At 43.1% G+C, this 19999-nt stretch overlaps 1 protein-coding gene across 1 annotated transcript in view; it reads right to left on the bottom strand.

The window, feature by feature from the left end:
* Positions 1 to 19999, bottom strand: part of TBC1D15 (TBC1 domain family member 15) — a 113765-nt gene that overhangs the window by 3859 nt on the left and 89907 nt on the right. Inside the window, exons 11-16 of the mRNA XM_044280435.1 lie at positions 14939 to 15055; positions 7231 to 7331; positions 3367 to 3466; positions 1831 to 1928; positions 1429 to 1545; positions 897 to 983 (exon numbers count right to left, since the gene is read on the bottom strand). Coding sequence (XP_044136370.1) covers positions 897 to 983; positions 1429 to 1545; positions 1831 to 1928; positions 3367 to 3466; positions 7231 to 7331; positions 14939 to 15055 — 620 coding nt within the window. The remainder of the gene's footprint in view (positions 1 to 896; positions 984 to 1428; positions 1546 to 1830; positions 1929 to 3366; positions 3467 to 7230; positions 7332 to 14938; positions 15056 to 19999) is intronic.

Genomic DNA, 19999 nt, shown 5'->3' on the forward strand with positions numbered 1-19999 from the left:
AAGTGTTCTCCCCGTAGTCTGGAGCTATACATATAGAAGAGAACAGTCTGGACATACAAATAGAACAATTACCTGTGCTTTCTATTCCTGTTTTACATACATTTCCAGGTAGGCTTCTGAATAACAGATATCATATACACACATGTGAATGCACTTTTAAGAACTTAAAATATTTGCTACGAGTGTCTGAATATCATAAAACGTGCTATGTTTATCCATAAGGAGCAGCTCAGCGTATACAAGTGGACAATGTTTGCCATTTGTGAAAGTCCCTATAATTGGCGAATAAGTCATTTTTGTATTTAAATAAGGACCTGTCACCCCTCCTGACATGTCTGTTTTAGTAACTACTTGCATCCTCCATGTAATAATTCTGGAGCGTCTATTTTTAAGATTCTAGTGTATCATTCCTTTATTATTTCTGCTAGAAGTTATAAAGAAACTACTACAAGTTTGCAATGAAGGTCCACCTGGGTGTCACCAGTTGGAGGTGTGTCCCTGTACAGTCTGACATTATCCAATCAGTGCTGCCAGTGGTAGACTGTGAAGGGACACACCCCCCCCACACACACCCCCATCTGGTAACATCCATCTGGACCTTCACTTTAAACTACATAACTTCTAGCAGGAACGGCACGTCACACAGATACAGAACTGTTATTACAAGGGGATGAAAGTAGTTGCTAAAACAGACATGTCAGGAGAGGGGACGGGTTCTCTGTAAGTAAACTTTGCCCATTTCTACAGGTTCACTGTCACATAACCACAATATTAACCTTTAGTGAATAACTGACACAATTACCCAGCAGCTCCATGGAGTTAGAATGTCCTTGTAGCTGCTAGATGATTCTGTAATCCAGTTACAACTATAAAGGTCACAGAGTACATTGTAATACCTTGCATTTCATCATCTGCAAGGAGATTGCTTCCGCTTTACAGAGAACATCATTTACGTCGAGCTTCATGGAAAGTTCATTGATGTGCTAAAAAACAAAATGAGAGTTAATGGTGGATTTCAGATGAAACCCTTCTAAGTGTCTCGCGGATAAAAGATGTGAAATATCTGAACTAGGGTCTATAAGGAATTACCTACAACCTTATTTAGGCTGAAACTAGACAGGGAGGGAATGTCTGCAATTGAAGAGTGGAAGATGGATTTGTACAATGAAAGCACAAAAATGCGATAAGTGAGAGCTCTAAAATGAGCCGCCTGCAAAACCGATTAAACAAGGCGGAATAGTGCAAAGGACACTGCAAAGAAGGGGCAGAATCGGAGGATGAATTGTGGGAGGCCTCCGCACAACATGAAGCTGCTGGGTGAGACGGATCTATGGAACACAGTGCACGGGAATGTAAATCAGACGCTATAGCGGTTTAACCTAGGTGTGATTTAATACCGTACGCGGGGTTATTACAATACTGACATACCTTTAGGATCTCATTGAAGCCGAAGCCCCCATCCATTATCTTCTTTTTCTCAGACTCTAGAATAGCGCAGCAAATGAGCAGATGGAAATTTTGACACGGCAAGTCTGTCCACATTACCTATAAAATGGTTGAGAACAGTTTACGACCTTTCACTCGCTGTAGTCATTTCCATTCAAAATCTATGAATACAAATGAGGCAGAGAGCAAAGCATCGGTCCTCCTCACCTTTTCATCTGTTGCACATTTGACAAAATGAAGAGGCTTGTAAATAGCTCCACGTCACTTACCCATTTTGAAAGCCTGAGTTCGCCTGACACAGATTCAATTTAGATTTCCGCATTTTAGCAATACGTTGTTTGTTTTCCGATGCATGCTACGCTGCGCAAATCCACAAGCGCTTACCTCCCACACTCGAAGGATATCATGAAAACTGAACTCCCGCTTGAATAGTATCAGAAGCCACCGGAAACAGAAATATAGATAACCAGAGTCCTGAGATTCTGTTAAAAAAAAAATCATAGGAGGCACTAATGTGAAAATGTAATAGCATATCGGAGGGATAATCAGGGTCAACCCCAATATTAGTGTGGAACAGACAGGTTAGCCACGATCTAAAGATGGTGGAAGGTAATAGACACAGTTCATTACCCCCTGCATTGAAGAAATGCAGAATGCGTATTATTTTATTTCTATCACAACCTTCAGAGCAGGACAGAATATATCTCAATAATATATGGCTAACACTTCCAAGGAAAATGGCACTGCTGCATATCTCTGGTAGGTAAGTGCCTAATCTTTAATAAAATGCCCCAATCTGAGCCTAGTAGGTAAAGGGGTTGTCTCACTTCAGCAAATAGCATTTATCATGTAGAGAAAGTTAATACAAGGCACTTACTAATGTATTGTGATTGTCCATATTGCTTTCTTTGCTGGTTGGATCCATTTTTCCATCACATTATACACTTCTTGTTTCCATGGTTACAACCACCCTGCAATCCAGCAGTGGTGGTCGTGCTTGTACACTATAGGAAATAGCATCAGCCTCTCTAGTGGCCGGGACCATGGGAGCGCACATAGGCTGGCGCTTTTTCCTATAATGTGCAAGCACTGCCACTGCTGCTGGATTGCAGGGTGGTCGTAAGCATGGAAACTAGCAGTGTATAATGGGATGGGAAAATGAATCCAGCCATCAAAGGAAGCAATATGGATAATAACAATACATTAGTAACTGGCTTGTATTAACTTTCTCTACAAAATACATACTATTTGCTGAAGTGAGACAACCCTTTACCCTTGCGTTGTGAAGATCCGGCAGACAGTTCCGTCGCTGGAACTGCCTGCTGGATCTGGAAATCCGTGTGGGGTTCAGATATACCTGGTCACCGCCTCTTGATTTCTGCTGCATTGCTCCACAGCCACCTCCGCAGGTCCTCTCTGGAAATCAACATCCTGTTGACAGGTAACACATGACTGCTGCCGCCAATCGCTGGCTGCAGCAGTGACCTGTTACCTGTGCGTTATGTGCCCCAGTGGTGTACCGCATGGGTGACAGGTCACCGCTGCTGCCAGCAATTGTCAACAGGATGATGATTTACAGAGACCCGGGACCTGCAGAGGTGGCCAGGGAGTGATGCAGCTAGAATCCAGTGGTAAGTTAAAAAAGAGGTCTGTTACAAAAAGGTTACGTGTTGGATAACCCCTTTAATTATAGGTGCCCATATAAAACTATTGAACATTAGCCAAACCTGTTGTGACTTGTCAACCATCTAATGTGTATTGGGGTGTACTGACTAGGGTCGAGGGAGAAGGAACTGGCATGTGGGGAGAGATTACAATGGAAAGAGAACCTCGAATCCCCAAGTGCCCAGACACAACTAACTAATCTACATGACTCACATTAATTTGTCAATTGAAAATGTAACTATGATATACACTTACCGAGGTAACTACAAAAGCCACTGTCCAAGAGCCGCAGCAAAGTGCTCAACTGGACTAACTGAGTCTTCATCCCCTGCATTTGTTCTTCAAAGTTCTGGTGCTGGATAAGAAAAATGAATGAATGAAGTCAACATAATGACATATTACTGGGACTTTTTACATCTGTAGATGTAGTTTTATACAACAGATATGTTTCCAGGTTAGTAGTTGTGTCTGCTATATGCCATTTACATCTTTATACATAGAGACCAGTTGGCGGTGAACACAACCAATCATAGAGGACAACGAGACGCAACCAGCCGTGATGGACAACCTGGTTGTGAATATCTCGACAAGTGCACTGACCAGAGATAAATTAAAAGTCCTGGGACGCAGCTTGTCCTTCTGTCCTGAACAGGAGAGAGACTGGTTCGATTTAGAACTTGATCTGCATCGTTTTTACGGAGACTCAAAGCTTTTTTTTCCAACAAGGAGGAGAAGGTGGTGACACAGTTACCCGATATGGGATGCGGTGCTGATTTTGTATTAAAAGCAATAAAATTAAACATCAAGAGTGATTTTGCACCTCCCCGGAATAATCATGTCGTGGAGACGTATATAGATATTGTGTCGCAGCAAATTGACCGACTGAGAGAGAGGGGCGAGATGGGGGCCTCCGTGAACCTGACGAGGGGAGAGAGGGAGGCAATTAAACAATTGTCACAAAATAAGACCCTGACTATCAAACCTGCTGATAAGGGAGGGGCGGTGGTGGTGATGGACACGACTGGTTATGAACGGGAGGTGCATAGGCAGTTGAGTGACGGTGAGGTATATATTGAGCTACAGAATGATCCCAAGTGGGATATCAAGCGTATCTTGGAAAGCATCATCGGGGATGCCCTAGTGGAGGGCATCATCGATAAGGATGTGAGTGAATTCCTGTTGATTAAGCACCCGGTCACTCCTCTGTTCTATGTACTCCCCAAAATTCATAAGAGCCTGGTCGATCCCCCTGGTCGCCCGATTGTGTCGGGCACGGGATCGATTTTTAGCAACATAGCCATATTCCTTGATAGGGTGTTGCGTGTCCATGCCACCAGCGCCCTTTCCTACATTAGAGATACCAGCGATTTTTTATTGAAGTTAAGGGACTTGAGTTTACCCTCCCACCCTCTTCTTGTCAGCTTCGATGTGGTCTCACTTTACACCTCCATTGAGCATGCATATGGACTAGATGTCGTCGATGGGGCTCTCCCCGGGTGGCCGTAGGTTTGTCCTCCTGGAGGTGGTTTTGAGGCGGAATTATTTGCGCTTTCGGGACACCTTTCACTAACAACTACGTGGTGTGGCCATGGGGTCCAACGTGGCACCCACATATGCCAACACGTTTATGGCGGAGGTGGAGGACAAACTTATTTATAGGTCGACCTTTTGGGGGGGGGGGGGGCTCGGTGTTGGTGGCGCTACATCGACGACATCTTTGTGATCTGGAGGGGTTCTTGAGATGAGTTGCAACTATTCTTTCAGCACCTCAATAGTAAGGTACCAGGTCTAGAATTCACCATGACAGTCTCTCCACTTGAATTGCAATTCCTGGATGCGATGGTACACCTCAGGGATGGGGTAATTGCAACAGATATTTTTCATAAACCCACAGAGAGGAATAATTTACTGAAGTTTGACAGTAACCATCCACGATGGATGGTGGAGTCATTGCCCTGGAGCCAACTATTGAGGGTGAGACAGGTGGTGTCTGGAGAGGAGAGGTTTGATATAAGAGTTGATGAAATGGGGAGGAAATTCCTAGACAGGGGTTATCCGTGTAAACTAGTGGAGAGAATGACACAAAAGGTGAGGGTTGTTGACCGTGAGTCCACGTTCCAAGGGAAGAAGAGAGACAGGGACCAGAAACTGATCCCTTTTGTATCCACATATGGAGCCCATAGTGGAGACATAGCACGCATCATACGTAAGGAGTGGCATATTCTACAGAAAGGGTTACCCATGATCGCTGAATTTGGGGGTTTCCCCATGATGGCATATAAAAGAGGCGCCAACCTATGCGACAAGTTGGTAAAGACAGAGGTTCAGGAGGCCCGGGGTGATGGACAAAGTTATCTGGCGCCAAGGAAGCTAGGATGTTATCCCTGCCTTGGCTGTTGCAACTGTGGCGAAGGGAGAAACCTTTGCCCATCCCTATAGTGGTAAAACCAATCAAGGAATTTTATACATGCAGATCCTGTGATGCAGTATATATGATCACATGCCCATGTGGTCTCATCTATATAGGTGAGACCACGATGGAAGGCTGAGAACGGATCAATTCTCATAAAAGCAACATTAGAAGGGCCCAAGTGGACAAACCTGTGGCAAAACATTTCTTGGAACGTGGACATTCGGTCAACCAGCTTTGGTTCCGAATCATTGACTCAGTTGGAAAATTGAGACGTGGGGGTGATAGGGATCGAATCCTACGTAAAAAAAGGGGTGAAGTGGATCTTCGAATTGAGGGCACTCCAGCCTTTTGGGGTGAATCTGGAATTCCATGTGGGGAATGTATAAGGGATCCTAGTGACGTTAACATGTATCTGTAATCTGTATAGTGTTTTTTAACTGATAATTATTTTCCACACTAATTTTATATGCACTCACGTTTACCATTTTCATTTTAGTGGACACTGCCTCATGATCCATCTGATTGAGGAACTGGCCCCCCTCTGGTATCTTCGCTGGCGCTTTTGAATAGGATTCCTTCACAGGTGGCAGAGACGAGGGTGGGCGGCTCTCTGCGCGTCCCTGGCAACGATGCGCTGACCGGGCGGGGATTGGGAGGAGACCCGGGGTCACTGGTGATCACATGGGCGTGCAGCCTGCGATCATGTGACGAGCTACGGACATGTGAGTGGATGGCCCCCCCCTCCCCGGACATGCGCACTGGCGGCCAAGGGACGCGCTGGAAGCTGTTCATCATAGAGGTATGCGTTCGACTAGATCTTAAGCTCCATATGGGTGAACACTATTGTATAGATAACGCGTATATATATGCACTGATTTGATACACTGATTGGTTTCTATGAGCAACTAAGCCAGTTTCCCTTCTCTCTATGTATTCTACTTCCTTCTGTTTCTCTTTGTTCAGACTTTTAAGCACAGCAAACAGCCTTGCTGAACTTTCTCAGTCAGACCATGCACTCCAACCAGAAAGGCCCCATGTAGTGACTCAATTAGAGCATCACCTATTACACTAATCAGGTTGTATTAGACATTGTGATTCTGCAGGCAAATGTCAGGAAGAGGAGACCACCGCTATAACATGCAGCAATCTCCTCCTCAGTATGGGGTGGAGCAGTCGCTAATGCCATTACTCGTCCCCATACTGAATCACTGTTTGCGGGCTGCATATCATGATTAGAGAGCACGATCTGCCGCCGGAAAATGAATAAGCGTTTCCTCATTCATAAGCTAATCAAAGGCAATATTACACTGCTAGATCATCGCTAACACGCGTTCCTACAAACGCTCGGTAGCGATGGTCTGGCAGACCATCTGCCTGTCTAATACAGGCTTTCTGTGGTCATCTTTATCTATGCCTGACAAGAGTGGTGTCATGCTGTTATCCCAATTCTACACCTACTATTATCATGAAGATTAGACTGAACATAACATTTTCCCCTGACAGCAGGAGGCTTGACAATGGATTACCCATCTACACAGGAGTTTTATCTGTCTGTGCTGACTGCTACAGACAAACAATATTTTCCCAAAAAGTCTAAAAAAAGAATTCACTTTCTATGAATACTGAGTTTCTAAAGTTATCAACCTGCACCTATGCAGCATTTATGGCAATCACAAATACTAATATATGATTAGCTATACATTTACCATTTGATCCATGTACGATACAAAGCACCAAAATGCATCAACTTCATTCTCCATTACGTATAAAACCGGAGAAAGCAAGTCACTCATCCCCTGAACATATCCTAAAGAAAGGGAAAAAATAAATAAAAATGATGTTAAAATTAATACAGCAAACAGGTTTTAATGACTATCCAGCTGGCTCCACCATATGCAATGACTTGGCCAAATATACGTCTTATTTCATCGGGGGAAGAGAAATAAGCATTTGCCTTACCTGGTCCCCATCTCCCTGCTGCGCTGATATCAACATCCTGTTGATGGGGAGCCCATGACTGCTGCAGCCAATCAGTGGCTGCAGCGCTGACCTGCTCCACTTGCATGACGCAAGGGGAATAGTGCAATGATGTAACGGTTTATTCAGCAATCACAATAAAATAAGCCCGACAGTTATATGGATCTTTCTGGGTGGATTGCCATTTGTCCGGCCCGGTTTATACAAAACCATTTTTTAAACATTCCACAAAATTATGACCAATGGGCATTTCCATCAGTAGGATGTTATATAGGATTGCGTATAAACTGAATATATTTGTCTTGCCTTAATACAATGTTTTTTGCCACAACCAAAGCAAAAACAGGAAGGAAAATAGATATAAGACATTGCCGTCACAGCTGAGCACTTGGTAACAAATAGGAGGATTTGAATGTCATCCTGATAATATCTCAACAATCAATTTCTCATTACGACGCAAGCGATCTGGATAAATCATCCCAGTATGGTGTTTAACACTTCCGCCGCTGGAAGGCCTTAGATACACGCCAGGGAGCTCACATGCAATTAGCCAGTAAGCCCCTCCAGCACTGAAAGGATTAACAGATGAAAATGTGGATGAAAGGAAACATGCATAACAATTACACTACTCCATCTTCTGACGCCCCATACCAGGCGCTAATTAAGTGGAACCACCAAGCAGAGTTGTTTCTGCGCTGCAGGATTAGACTGGTCCAAAGTAAGGCCTTATTCACAGGTCAGTGATTTCCACCGGCGAGCCAAAACCAGGAGCGGAGGCTACACCAAGATAAGATATAATGGAGAGATTTGCTCCGGTTCTCCGTTTTTGACCCGCCCCTGGTTTTGGTTCACAATCACTGCTGGAAATTCCAGACCAAATACTGATGTGTGAATGAGGCCTAAGGCTAGACTGCCGTGAGGGAAGCATTCCTTCCCGGCAATCGCCTGCTTGTTAGTGGAGGAGACCACTGCTATTACATGCAGCGGTCCCCTCCCCAGTATGGGAAATAGAGATCGCCAATGCCATCGCTCATCCCCATACTGACTTTTTGGTGGCAGAAATGAGATCATGATTAGACAGCACGATCTGCCACTGGCAAACAATGATTTTTAAACCTACTTAAAAATCAGATTTGCCTGATGATCGAGCTCATCCATCGGGTAATCGGCAGTGGTATTACACTGCTAGACCATCGCTAATGAACGTTCCTACAGACGCTAATTAGACGGCGATTACCTGGCTGACCATCGACCTGTGTAATACAGGCCTAACAACGGAGCACACCTTAAAGAGATAATCTCAGTATATCTTTAAAGGGGTTGTGCAGGATTAGAAAAGAGTCGATCTGATAATTTCTTTCCCCCCCTACCCCCAAAAAATAGCACCGCTCACGTCCCTGGGTTGTGTCTGATGTTGTGGCTCAGCTCCATTCAAGTGAGTGAGGATGTGTTGTAACAGACAAAAGTCGTGCTGTTTCCTGAGGGGCTGACATACTTTATTATAGACTATATGCATGCCTCTGCTTTTTATGTTTTTGCTTTTTTCTTGAACTGAAAGTATCAGTGTTGAACAAGTTTGTGCAACTTTAAGTGCTTCAATTCAAGTCCAGGATGTCAAAAGGCTCTGTCAGACACATATGGGTGTCCATTCTTAAAGGGGTTGTGTCACTTCAGCAAATAGCATTTATCTTGTAGAGAAAGTTAATACAAGGCACTTACTAATGTATTGTGATTGTCCATATTGCTTCCTTTGTTGGCTGGATTCATGTCTCCATCACATGGTTACAGACCACCGTGCAATCCATCAGTGGTGGTTGTGCTTGCACACTGTAGAAAAAAGCACCAGCCCATGTGCGCTCCCACAGTCCTGGCCGCCAGACAGGGCAACACTTTTTCATATAGTGTGCCAGCATGGCCACCACTACTGGATTGCAGGGTGGTCGTAACCATGGAAACAAGTTGTGTATAATGTGATGGAAAAATGAATCCAGCCAGCAAAGGAAGCAATATGGATAATAACAATACCGTAGTAAGTGACTTGTATTAACTTTCTCTAAATAAATGCCACTTGCTGAAGTGAGACAACCCCTTTAAGGTCTGAGGTGCACTGTCCCTCTCTTGGTGGCAGCTCCTCACCATTAATCTGGTACTGAACTACCCAATACTCTGTAATCTTGCTGAACTAGAAGGGAGCTCGAAAACCTAAGTGATAACATAATAGGTGGGAAAACTTGAAAGTGCATGTGTTTTTCACGTGCAGATTCTAAACTTTCTAGCAAACAAAGACAGGCAAAAAGGGTACTTTCACACTGGCGTGTTGGCTTTCTGTTTGTGAGATCCGTTCAGGGCTCTCACACGCGGTCCAAAACGGATCAGTTTTGCCCTAACGCATTCTGAATGGAAAAGGATCCGCTCAGTTTGCCTCCGTTTAGCCTCCGTTCCGCTTTGGAGGCGGACACCAAAACGCTGCTTGCAGCATTTTGGTGTCCGTCTGACAAAACTGAGCCAAACGGATCCGTTCTGACACACAATGTAAGTCAATGGGGACGGATCAATTTTCTATGACACAATCTGCCACAATAGAAAACGGATACGTCCTCCATTGACTTTCAAAGGTGTTCAAGACGGATCCGTCTTGGCTATGTTAAAGATAATACAAACGGATGCGTATATACCGACGAGAAAAGGGTTACAATGTTTTGAACTTTTGACTTTCAGGCTCCATATCTCACTATCCACTACAGTTGCAAACATGAGATTGTCATAATTTTGCAGACAATCATCTTGACTATCACATACATAAATTGGACTTGCAACTATTTTGCATATGATTAGTTATGCAGATTCTTCTCATGTAACTGCATTGTTACTGTTTTGCTCCTAAAATTCTAAATGTTATTTTTTATTATTTTGTTAGTATTTTGTAAATCCACCTTTCACTTTCAACACTGCCTGAATCCTTCTGGGCATGCTCTTGATCAGATTTAAAGAGTAATCCCAGCAGACGTGTTGGTTTTTCAATCCATGATATTCTTTTATTCCATATAATAAAGTAGATATACAGTACGCGTTTTGGTCTGTCCGGCCTTCCTCAACTGCATGATCATGTAGTTGAGGAAGGCTGGACAGGCCAAAACGCGTCCTGTATACCTACTTTATTATATGGAATAAAAGAATATCATGGATTGAAAAACCAACATGTCTGCTGAGATTACTCTTTGAATCATTTGATGGGGGTTGCCCCTTCCCGTGCAATGTAATTGGAGGATTGCGAGCTGTCTGGTTTGTGTTTTGGCTTGATCAGATTCAAGCACGTCTCGACCGAAATCTGTTCCCAGGTCTCTTCTACACATCCGAATGGTGCATACTGGTTGACTCACTTGGGTACAAATACAGTTTTTTTTCCAACTCTACCCACAATAGTTAGATTGGGTTGAGGTCTGGGGACTGTTGGGCCAATCCAGCTCCTCTACTTCATTGTCATTGAACCATTTCCTGGCCAATCTTGGCGTATACTTCGGGTCGTTGTCCTGCTGGAACACTATGTCGTCCTTTTCATACCCATAGTACTCATGTGTATAAAGTAACTCATCTTGTAGAATACTCACATAGAGCTCAGCATTCAGACCACCATCGATCCTGGGCAAGTATCCAATGACTTTGGCAGTAAAACAACCCCATATCATCAGGCTTCCTCCACCAAACTTGACAGTTTCTTCAATTTCTCAACCCATTATTTTCCCTTGTTTCTTCCAAACCCATTTGCACCCATCAGAGCCCAGTCTGTTGACTTTCTTCTCAACGCTCCAAATCACCTGCTTCCAATCTTCTACTGTTCGTACTTTTTTGAAAACTCGAGCTGACACTTCTTATGACGATAATAAAGTTGAGGCTTCTTCGCCTTTTTTCAGACCACTATTCCAGACTTGTGTAATGAACATTGTACGGTGCTTGCACGTCTGTGATCTCACTATTATGAAGCATACAAGCCACCTCCACTTCCGTGTTTGTCTCGCCGGAACGGATAGACCTTATGATGAGCCAACCTGTGGACTCCAATAATCAGCCTGGTTGTCCACTAACAATGCAGTTACATGACAAAAATCTGCGAAACTAATCATATGCTAGATAGTTGCAAGTCCAATTTATGTATGTGATTGCCAAGATGATTGTCTACAAAATGATGGTAGTCCTACATTTGAAGCTCTAGATCAGTGATGGCTAACCTCCGGCACTCCAGCTGTAGGGAAACTACGACTCCCAGCATGCTCCATTCATTTCTATGGAGGTCTGAGAACAAGCAAGTGTATATCTTGGGAGTTGTGGGTTAGCCATCACAACTCGGAGTGCCGAGGTCAGCCATCACAGCTCTAGACGAAAGTCAAAAGTTCGAAACATTGTTACCCTTTTAAAGAGTAGATACCTGACACTTTATCAAATGCCACTCAGCACCTTATACATAAACATCTTCATGCAATTATGACAGAAAAAAATGATTTTCTACAAATGCTGAATCAGATTGATATCAGTGGCTAAAAGTGGGACCAAGCCAATGCAGAAAGTCACATGTACCACACCTTCTAAAAATGAAAAGTTCCACACACGTAGAGTTCATTAGTAAATTTGCATGCTTCATAAAATCACTTGACTTGAAAGACTAAGGATCTGGTTTTAAGCTGAAAATATTTAAAAGGTAACCTATAGAAACCAAGGATAACACTCCTCGAAAAGTGCCCCTAAACTCACTATATTCCCTGAAGCAGACAACCTGATACAGGTGTCTTAACCCTTTCAGGACACTGCCCATTTTTTTTTTCCTCCCTGCCTTCCAAGAGCTATATTTATTTATTTTTTGTTTTCTTCTGTTCACATAGCCATATGAGGGCTTCTTTTGGAAGGGGACAGAGTCCTTGAAACGCATTTAGCTTATTTTCTATTTCCAAACTACATTTGCATTACATGTGAGGACATCCAGCTACAGATGCTACTACAGCTAGCAATTTGCCACACCAGTCAATCCGTTATTCCATCTAGTGCCTGTGGTACTACCTTACTCAGCAAGCCTTGGACCGCTGTGTCCTAACTGGTAAACTAGCTACCACGATTAGCAATTCACTGCTATGCTATTTGTCGTTTGTGGAACTATTATGCCCAGCATGCCCAAGACTGTTATGATCCAAGTGGATTGTGCTTCTGCTGTGTGCTAAGTTGTAAGCAAGGTACTACCCTCAGTGATCTGTTATAACGAGCAGTCTATTGCCTCTTTGTTGGCAGCCTGTGGAACTACTTTGCTAGGCAAGCCCGTGACTATAGGGTTTTAAGTGGTAACTGCTGCATTCAGCTGCTTGCATTTAACTAGCATCTTGCCTGCGGAACTATATGACTGCTATATACCCAGCGGTGAGTCAACACTTCTTTACGGGAGTCTGCTGTATGGCGAGATTTGGGCGCCTCTGCGCAGTCACTCCATGAAGACGCTGAAGATATCTGTGCTAGCGAGCAGCAGTAGCATCAGGAATAATATCACATAGTTACAACGTTTTTAGGACTCTTTTGCTATTTATTGGTATTGTTATTTATGAATTTTAAGGTAATCTGGACAAGATATCATTGGTATTTGTAACAATTTTGTATTTTTAACATATAATATGCTTGTGAATAATTTTATGAGTTTTAGGATATGCTTGTGAATTAATTTATGAGCTTCATCATATTTGGAAACTCATTAGGGTAAGGAGCTCATATTCTTTCAATCATTTGTGATTCATTGCCTAGAAAGCACAGGTATATATTATGGTTTTTTTCTAGACCAGTTGTCTTTTTAATGGCACTGTTTATTTTATTTCTGTGCGAAAAATGACATGACGAGCTTATTCTGCAGGTCAGCATGGTTATGGCAATATCAAATTGATATAGTTTTATTATGTTTAACTGCCTTTTAAAAAACGTTTTCTTTGCATCGCCATATTCTGACAGCCATAACTGTCTACAGAGCTGTATGAGGGCTTGCTTTTTTAATGGCACAATTTGGGGTCCATAACTATTTATAAAAAAAATTTTTGTGGGGACAAGTTAACCCACAATAGAGAGTTGCTCATTTGTGTGTTTTTTCCCCCCATCTCCATATTTTAATAATTCAGTTTTTTCAGATGCAACGATACCTGTTATGTTTATTTAGTTTATTGTTTATTTATATGTAAAATTGAGAAAGGGGGTTATTTGACTTTTTATTTGTTTTGCGTTTCTTTTCACTGTCATTTTTAGTCCCTTTGGGGGACTTAAACATGCAAACCGATGAAGCCAGTTATTGGCTGCAGTGGAGCATGTGGCCACACGCTGCCGGATGCGAAAAGTCCTGGGAACGGAACACTGACATGCGGGAGCCAGTGCGGAGGAAAGGAGCGGCGGGAAGCAGGTAACTATGAATCTTAGATTTACGGAGGAAAGCTGCGGGCAGCACAGAAAAATACTTTATTCCCAGAGAATATTGGGGTATTATAACCGAAGACACTTATGGCATATCTAAAATATATACCACACATATCTGAACAATGCAGTTTCCACATGGAAGCTACAGTTTTTGTGAGCAGACACAAACATTTCGGTGTCCATGGTTGTGGGCTGTGAAGAATGGCACCTGCAGGCCACATAGAGCCCTCCAGACCTGCGTGTTAGATGGTTGGTCTCACCGAAATTGGCAGGTTTGTCCATCGTTCTGCTATAGGTGTATGGCCCCCTTAACTGTTTTTTTATCTGTACACAAGACATATAAAGTCTGAAGACAAGAGCACTTGAGAACGGAAGAATATATCTACGCTGAATAGAACTCGTCAACCCACACACAAAACAACCCAGCTTAGCCAGGCAGCTACACAATTTCGAAGATAAAAAGAGAAAGTCTGCCATTGACTATTCTACGCAACTGGGCGTTACCATTATTAAATGAAAGCAACTTTTCTTTTTATGTGGCGGTGTGCAGAAAACCGGTTTCAATTACAGGAGAATGCTAGCTTTGGCCGTCATCAATACAAGCTTTATCATTTCTGATCACTTTTTCGGTGGCAATCGCTTTTCTTCCTTGTCACTCGAGTGAGAAATAAACATTGCATCTCCTGTCCCAAAAGTCATACATTTTAACAAAGAAATAACACACTTCATGTTGAATTGTGATGGATTACAGAGTCTGAACAAAGCCTGACAATTGTCACAGCCTTGCCAACCACTATGATGAGAAATGAGCATGTTTCGTACATCCCCAAAATAGCATTACAAACCGCTCAGACACACAGAAATAGGAAATAGAGAAAACTACTAGCAGAGAAAGCCGTCCTCTACATATAACACAGCCCTGGAGCAGACCAGACTTGTAGAGAAAAAGTTCTATTAGTTAATTAAAAGTAAAGACACTTTTTCCTAAAGCAAAGAACATCCACTTACCAAGATCAAAATCGTACATACAATATGTCATCAGAATGTCATGGAGGAGAATTAATCCAGGATTATCTTGGCCTTCATAAAACTTGTTTGTTCGGTCTGTGCGGTTCACATCTTTTTCTAACACAGATGGATAAAAGAAATGACAAATATTTGAGAGATGAACTGCTCATTTACAGCAAACCCATATCTACCAAGTGCAGCATATCGGCACTCTTCTTTCTGAGAGCTCCAAATGACAGCTCCTTTAGAGGAATACCAGAGAAGAATACATTACGGGGCACTTTAGATCACTCCCAGGGCACTGCCGCTCAAAGTCCACCGGATAAGTGTATTTTTTATAATACCCGATAATGCTGATCAAATATTCAGTCATCTAAGCCACTTTAATGTGCGAGGGTTACATTTGAATAATCATAAAAACTCAACCAATATGAGAAATGTAAAGGGATAATATGAATATTTAACAGGCTGTAGAAATTGTGAATGTCATTACCATAAAGAAGTGATGCCGTTTTGGAATGAATAATATGTTAACCAAACAAAAAAGGCCTATAAAACAGTCAAGGCACCAGAGCCATCAGCAAGCAAGATCTACTCAGCGTTGGTCCACAGATGCTTGCAAGGTGGATGGTACCGGCATTGCAAAGCTAAGTCTATTTCTGCAACCAATTTTTTTTTACTTGTCTCAGTGCATCTAAAATTGAAAATTAAAAAATTAAAAATCACACGGCATAGTATTTTTTTTTTTTTTTAACAGCCTCTGTGTGCCCCCAAAGGAACAGATGGACACTCAAACCTTGAGTAGTCTGATCCTGAAGTCAAACTCTTTTCCCCTGCTTAGTAAGAAGTAGGGTACAGAATGAAGAGAATATGACTGCAGGGTCATGAGGACAAATTTACTAATAGTGTCGTACTTTACTTAATATTATTCGCCCCCAAAAAGTTTATGCAATTCGGCGCAATTTCACTCTAAATATGCGCCAAAATGCTGCATTTAGGCCAAGCCCCCTTTTCCCGTGAAGCCAAGCCCCCTCCCAGTGAACCACGCCCTCTTGTCGGATGAGGCGTAGAAAAGTGTGTAAAACGGTTAGTAAATGTGATACAAAGCATGCACACTAGTTTTTTTCAATAGTAAATCTGCCCCCAGAGTTAGTTTTACGTTGCCATGGAGACACATAGGTCTTAGAAGCAGTAGAAAGAACAAAACCGGATATCTTTCGTCAAATTAGTGACTTCATTTGGCATTTCAGATGTACTGGGAAAAAATAATTGCTGCAAAGGTGTCCATAGCCTTTAGTGGGTGTTCTAATATTTCTAGAAATTTATCTAAGAGGAGGAAATTGTATTTAAAAAAAAAACAAAAAACAACCACCTAACCATTTTTTACCCATTCAATGTCCCGCCGGTCATCCACCAACAACATCACATAAATCATTCCTGTGCACAACCCCTAAAAATTTTGTTTTTTTTGGGATGCAAGTTTACCATATGTAGTTTTGTATTCCTTAGCATTTTGTTTCTAGCTTTAGGTTTAGTTACTGGTTACATTTTATGTACTAAGCCAATTTTGATCTGGTTTACTAGGCAGAAAATTGATGTTTTTTTTACATTTGCTGCCATTAGGCCAATTTCTAAAAAGCTCAGAAAACCACTTTAAGGTTGGGTAACTTTAAAAATTTGGGTAGCTTGGAAGAAGAAAGTGGGTATTGACAGTACATCCAGAAATAAAGCTGTGAACATCTGCTCTTGCTTCCATTACATGCATTAAAGGGGTTGGGCGGTTTACATTACTAGCTGGGAACACCATATACATTCACTTAGTAATAAGCATTACTAAGGCCCCTTTCACACTTGCGTTGTCCGGATCCGGCGTGTACTCCACTTGCCGGAATTACACGCCGGATCCGGAAAAACGCAAGTGTACTAAAAGCATTTGAAGACGGATCCGTCTTCAAAATGCTTTCAGTGTTACTATGGCAGCCAGGACGCTATTAAAGTCCTGGTTGCCATAGTAGGAGCGGGGAAGCGGTATACTTACAGTCCGCGCCGCTCCCGGGGCGCTCCAGAGCGCCCCATGCGCATGGATGACGTGCCATGCGATCACGTGATCCATGCGCTTGGGGCGCCCTGACGTCACTCTGGAGCGCCCCGGGAGCCGCACGGACGGTAAGTATGCTGCTCCCCGCTACACTTTACCATGGCTGCCAGGACTTTAGCGTCCCGGCAGCCATGGTAACTACTCTAAAAAAGCTAAACGTCGGATCCGGCAATGCACCGAAACGACGTTTAGCTTAAGGCCGGATCCGGATCAATGCCTTTCAATGGGCATTCATTCCGGATCCGGCCTTGCGGCAAGTCTTCAGGATTTTTGGCCGGAGCAAAAAGCGCAGCATGCTGCGGTATTTTCTCCGGCCAAAAAACGTTCCGTTACGGAACTGAAGACATCCTGATGCATCCTGAACGGATTTCACTCCATTCAGAATGCATTAGGATAATCCTGATCAGCCCCGACGACGGAACTCTATGCCGGAAGACAAGAACGCAGGTGTGAAAGAGCCCTTAATCATCAGGCTCCATTCATTTACACTAGTTCCACAGTCTGTCCCCAGTGTAAGTGAATAGAGGCCACTGATGGATAGGACCCTTCATCAGAAGTCGAAAATTTTTGCGCAATCACTAAAACTGCACAAAAATTTGCGGATTTTATTGGCTCTGCGCTATGCTGGCCTGTTTTCTGAATGTTGCCGTGTTTTCTTATGTAAATGACTCTCTATACAGATTTACTATTGCGACAATTTTAAAAGTCGCAAAACATTAAGCAATTTCACTCCAGTGAGGACCATGCTTATCTTATGCGACTTTAATAGAACATGCAACTTTTTCGTAAAGACGTGCGACTTTTGTAAAGCCGCTAACTGAAGGATAAACAGCTACCGTCAAACCACATTTATCACAGTATTAAAGGACCATTAATAAATCTGACAAAAGTGACTTTGGACATATGTAAAAGTGGAGTAAGGTGTAAGTGTAATGATAAATCTGGTCTTATATTTTTTTTACACTTCCGATTTCTCCCGTCATTGGGGATGACATAGCAACCCCAGTTACTGGGTAATCCAGCAGCCAGAGTCATTGTACAAGGCTGTTCAGCCTCACTGCAGAGCAGATCTGGGTCGTACAGTCATGTGATTGTCAGGACCGGAGTAGGATGCTGCATAGCATCCTTTCCTGTATACACACCACTCCTTAAGCACTGTATGTACAGCAATGGAGAAGGCAGGGAGCGTATAAAAAAAAAATCGTCCCTGCCTTCTCAATCATGAGCCCTATTGTCACTACCAGTGGGCTCCCAGCTCCTGCAAATTCAAGATTAGCGGATGTTTATATTTTTATTGATGACCTACACTTGCATAGGAACAAACCGTCCCATTGAAGTGAATGGTACGGCTTCTTGTAATTACACCTGCTCCCCACTGCGATGTAGGCGGCGAGCAGGGGCCTTCTCTTCAACCATCTGATCGGCGGGGATACCAGGTGTCAGACTCCCACCAATCTTATATTGATGACCTATCTTGGAAACCCCTTTAACAGGCGGTCCTGAAGCAGTTAAAGGCATTGTCCAGGTTCAGAGCTGAACCCGGACATATCCCCATCTTCACCCAGGCAGCCCCCCCCCACCCCCCCACCAATCTTATATTGATGACCTATCTTGGAAACCCCTTTAACAGGCGGTCCTGAAGCAGTTAAAGGCATTGTCCAGGTTCAGAGCTGAACCCGGACATATCCCCATCTTCACCCAGGCAGCCCCCCCCCCCCCCCCGGATAAGAGCCGGGTGCGTTGCGGGAAAATGCGCGATTTTTTCTGCGCAAGTGCAAAACATTGTCATGCGTTGCACTCGCGTGAGAAAAATCGCGCATGTTTGGTACCCAAACCCGAACTTCTTCATAGAAGTTCGGGCTTGGGATTGATGTTCTGAAGATTGTATTATTTTCCCTTATAACATGGTTATAAGGGAAAATAATAGCATTCTGAATACAGAATGCATAGTAAACCAGCGCTAGAGGGGTTAAAAAAAATAAATAAAATAAATAAATTTAACTCACCTTAGTCCACTTGCTCGTGAAGCCCGGCATCTCCTTGTGCCTCCTCTGCGCTGAGCGGCTGAACAGGACCTGGGGTAAGCTGCTCCATTAAATACAGGTTAAGGACCTTCGATGACGTCACTCCGGTCATCACATGGTACGTCACATGATCTTTTACCATGGTGATTCACCATGGTAAAAGACCATGTGATGACCGGAGTGACGTCATCGAAGGTCCTTAAGCTCTATTTAATGGAGCAGCTCACCCCAGGTCCTGTTCATCAGCAGAGGAGGCACAAGGAGATGCCGGGCTTCGCGAGCAAGTGGACTAAGGTGAGTTAAATTTTTTATTTTATTTTTTTAACCCCTCTAGCGCTGGTTTACTATGCATTCTGTATTCAGAATGCTATTATTTTCCCTTATAACCATGTTATAAGGGAAAATAATAATGATCGGGTCTCCATCCCGATCGTCTCCTAGCAACCGTGCGTGCAAAACGCATGGCATCCGTACTTGCTTGCGGATGCCATCCGATTTTCACACACCCCATTCATTTCTATGGGGCCTGCGTCACGTCGAAATTGGACAATATAGAGCATGCTGCGATTTCAACTGAACGCACAAGTGATGCGTTAAAAACAACGCTCATGTGCACAGCCCCATAGAAATGAATGGGTCAGGATTTAGTGCGGGTGCCATACATTCGCCGCACGGATCGCACCCGCACGGAAAACTCGCCCGTGTGAAAGGGGCCTAAGTAGCTTACATAAATTACAGAGAAATAAAGCAAATACTCCAGAACTGTTGTAAAGTTGTGCTCATAAATGTACCTACCCCAGGTAGAATTTTAAGGTGTGTATCATTTATCACACTGGGGCCATTACATAGCAGTGACATGCTATTTCTATTTGAGTGTATGGGGCACTATAACTTCCTGTATTATGAAACTGAATAGATATTGAATAGAATAGAATAGAT

The sequence above is a fragment of the Bufo gargarizans genome, chromosome 2, assembly GCF_014858855.1.
Source record: "Bufo gargarizans isolate SCDJY-AF-19 chromosome 2, ASM1485885v1, whole genome shotgun sequence".
NCBI classification, from domain to species: domain Eukaryota; kingdom Metazoa; phylum Chordata; class Amphibia; order Anura; family Bufonidae; genus Bufo; species Bufo gargarizans.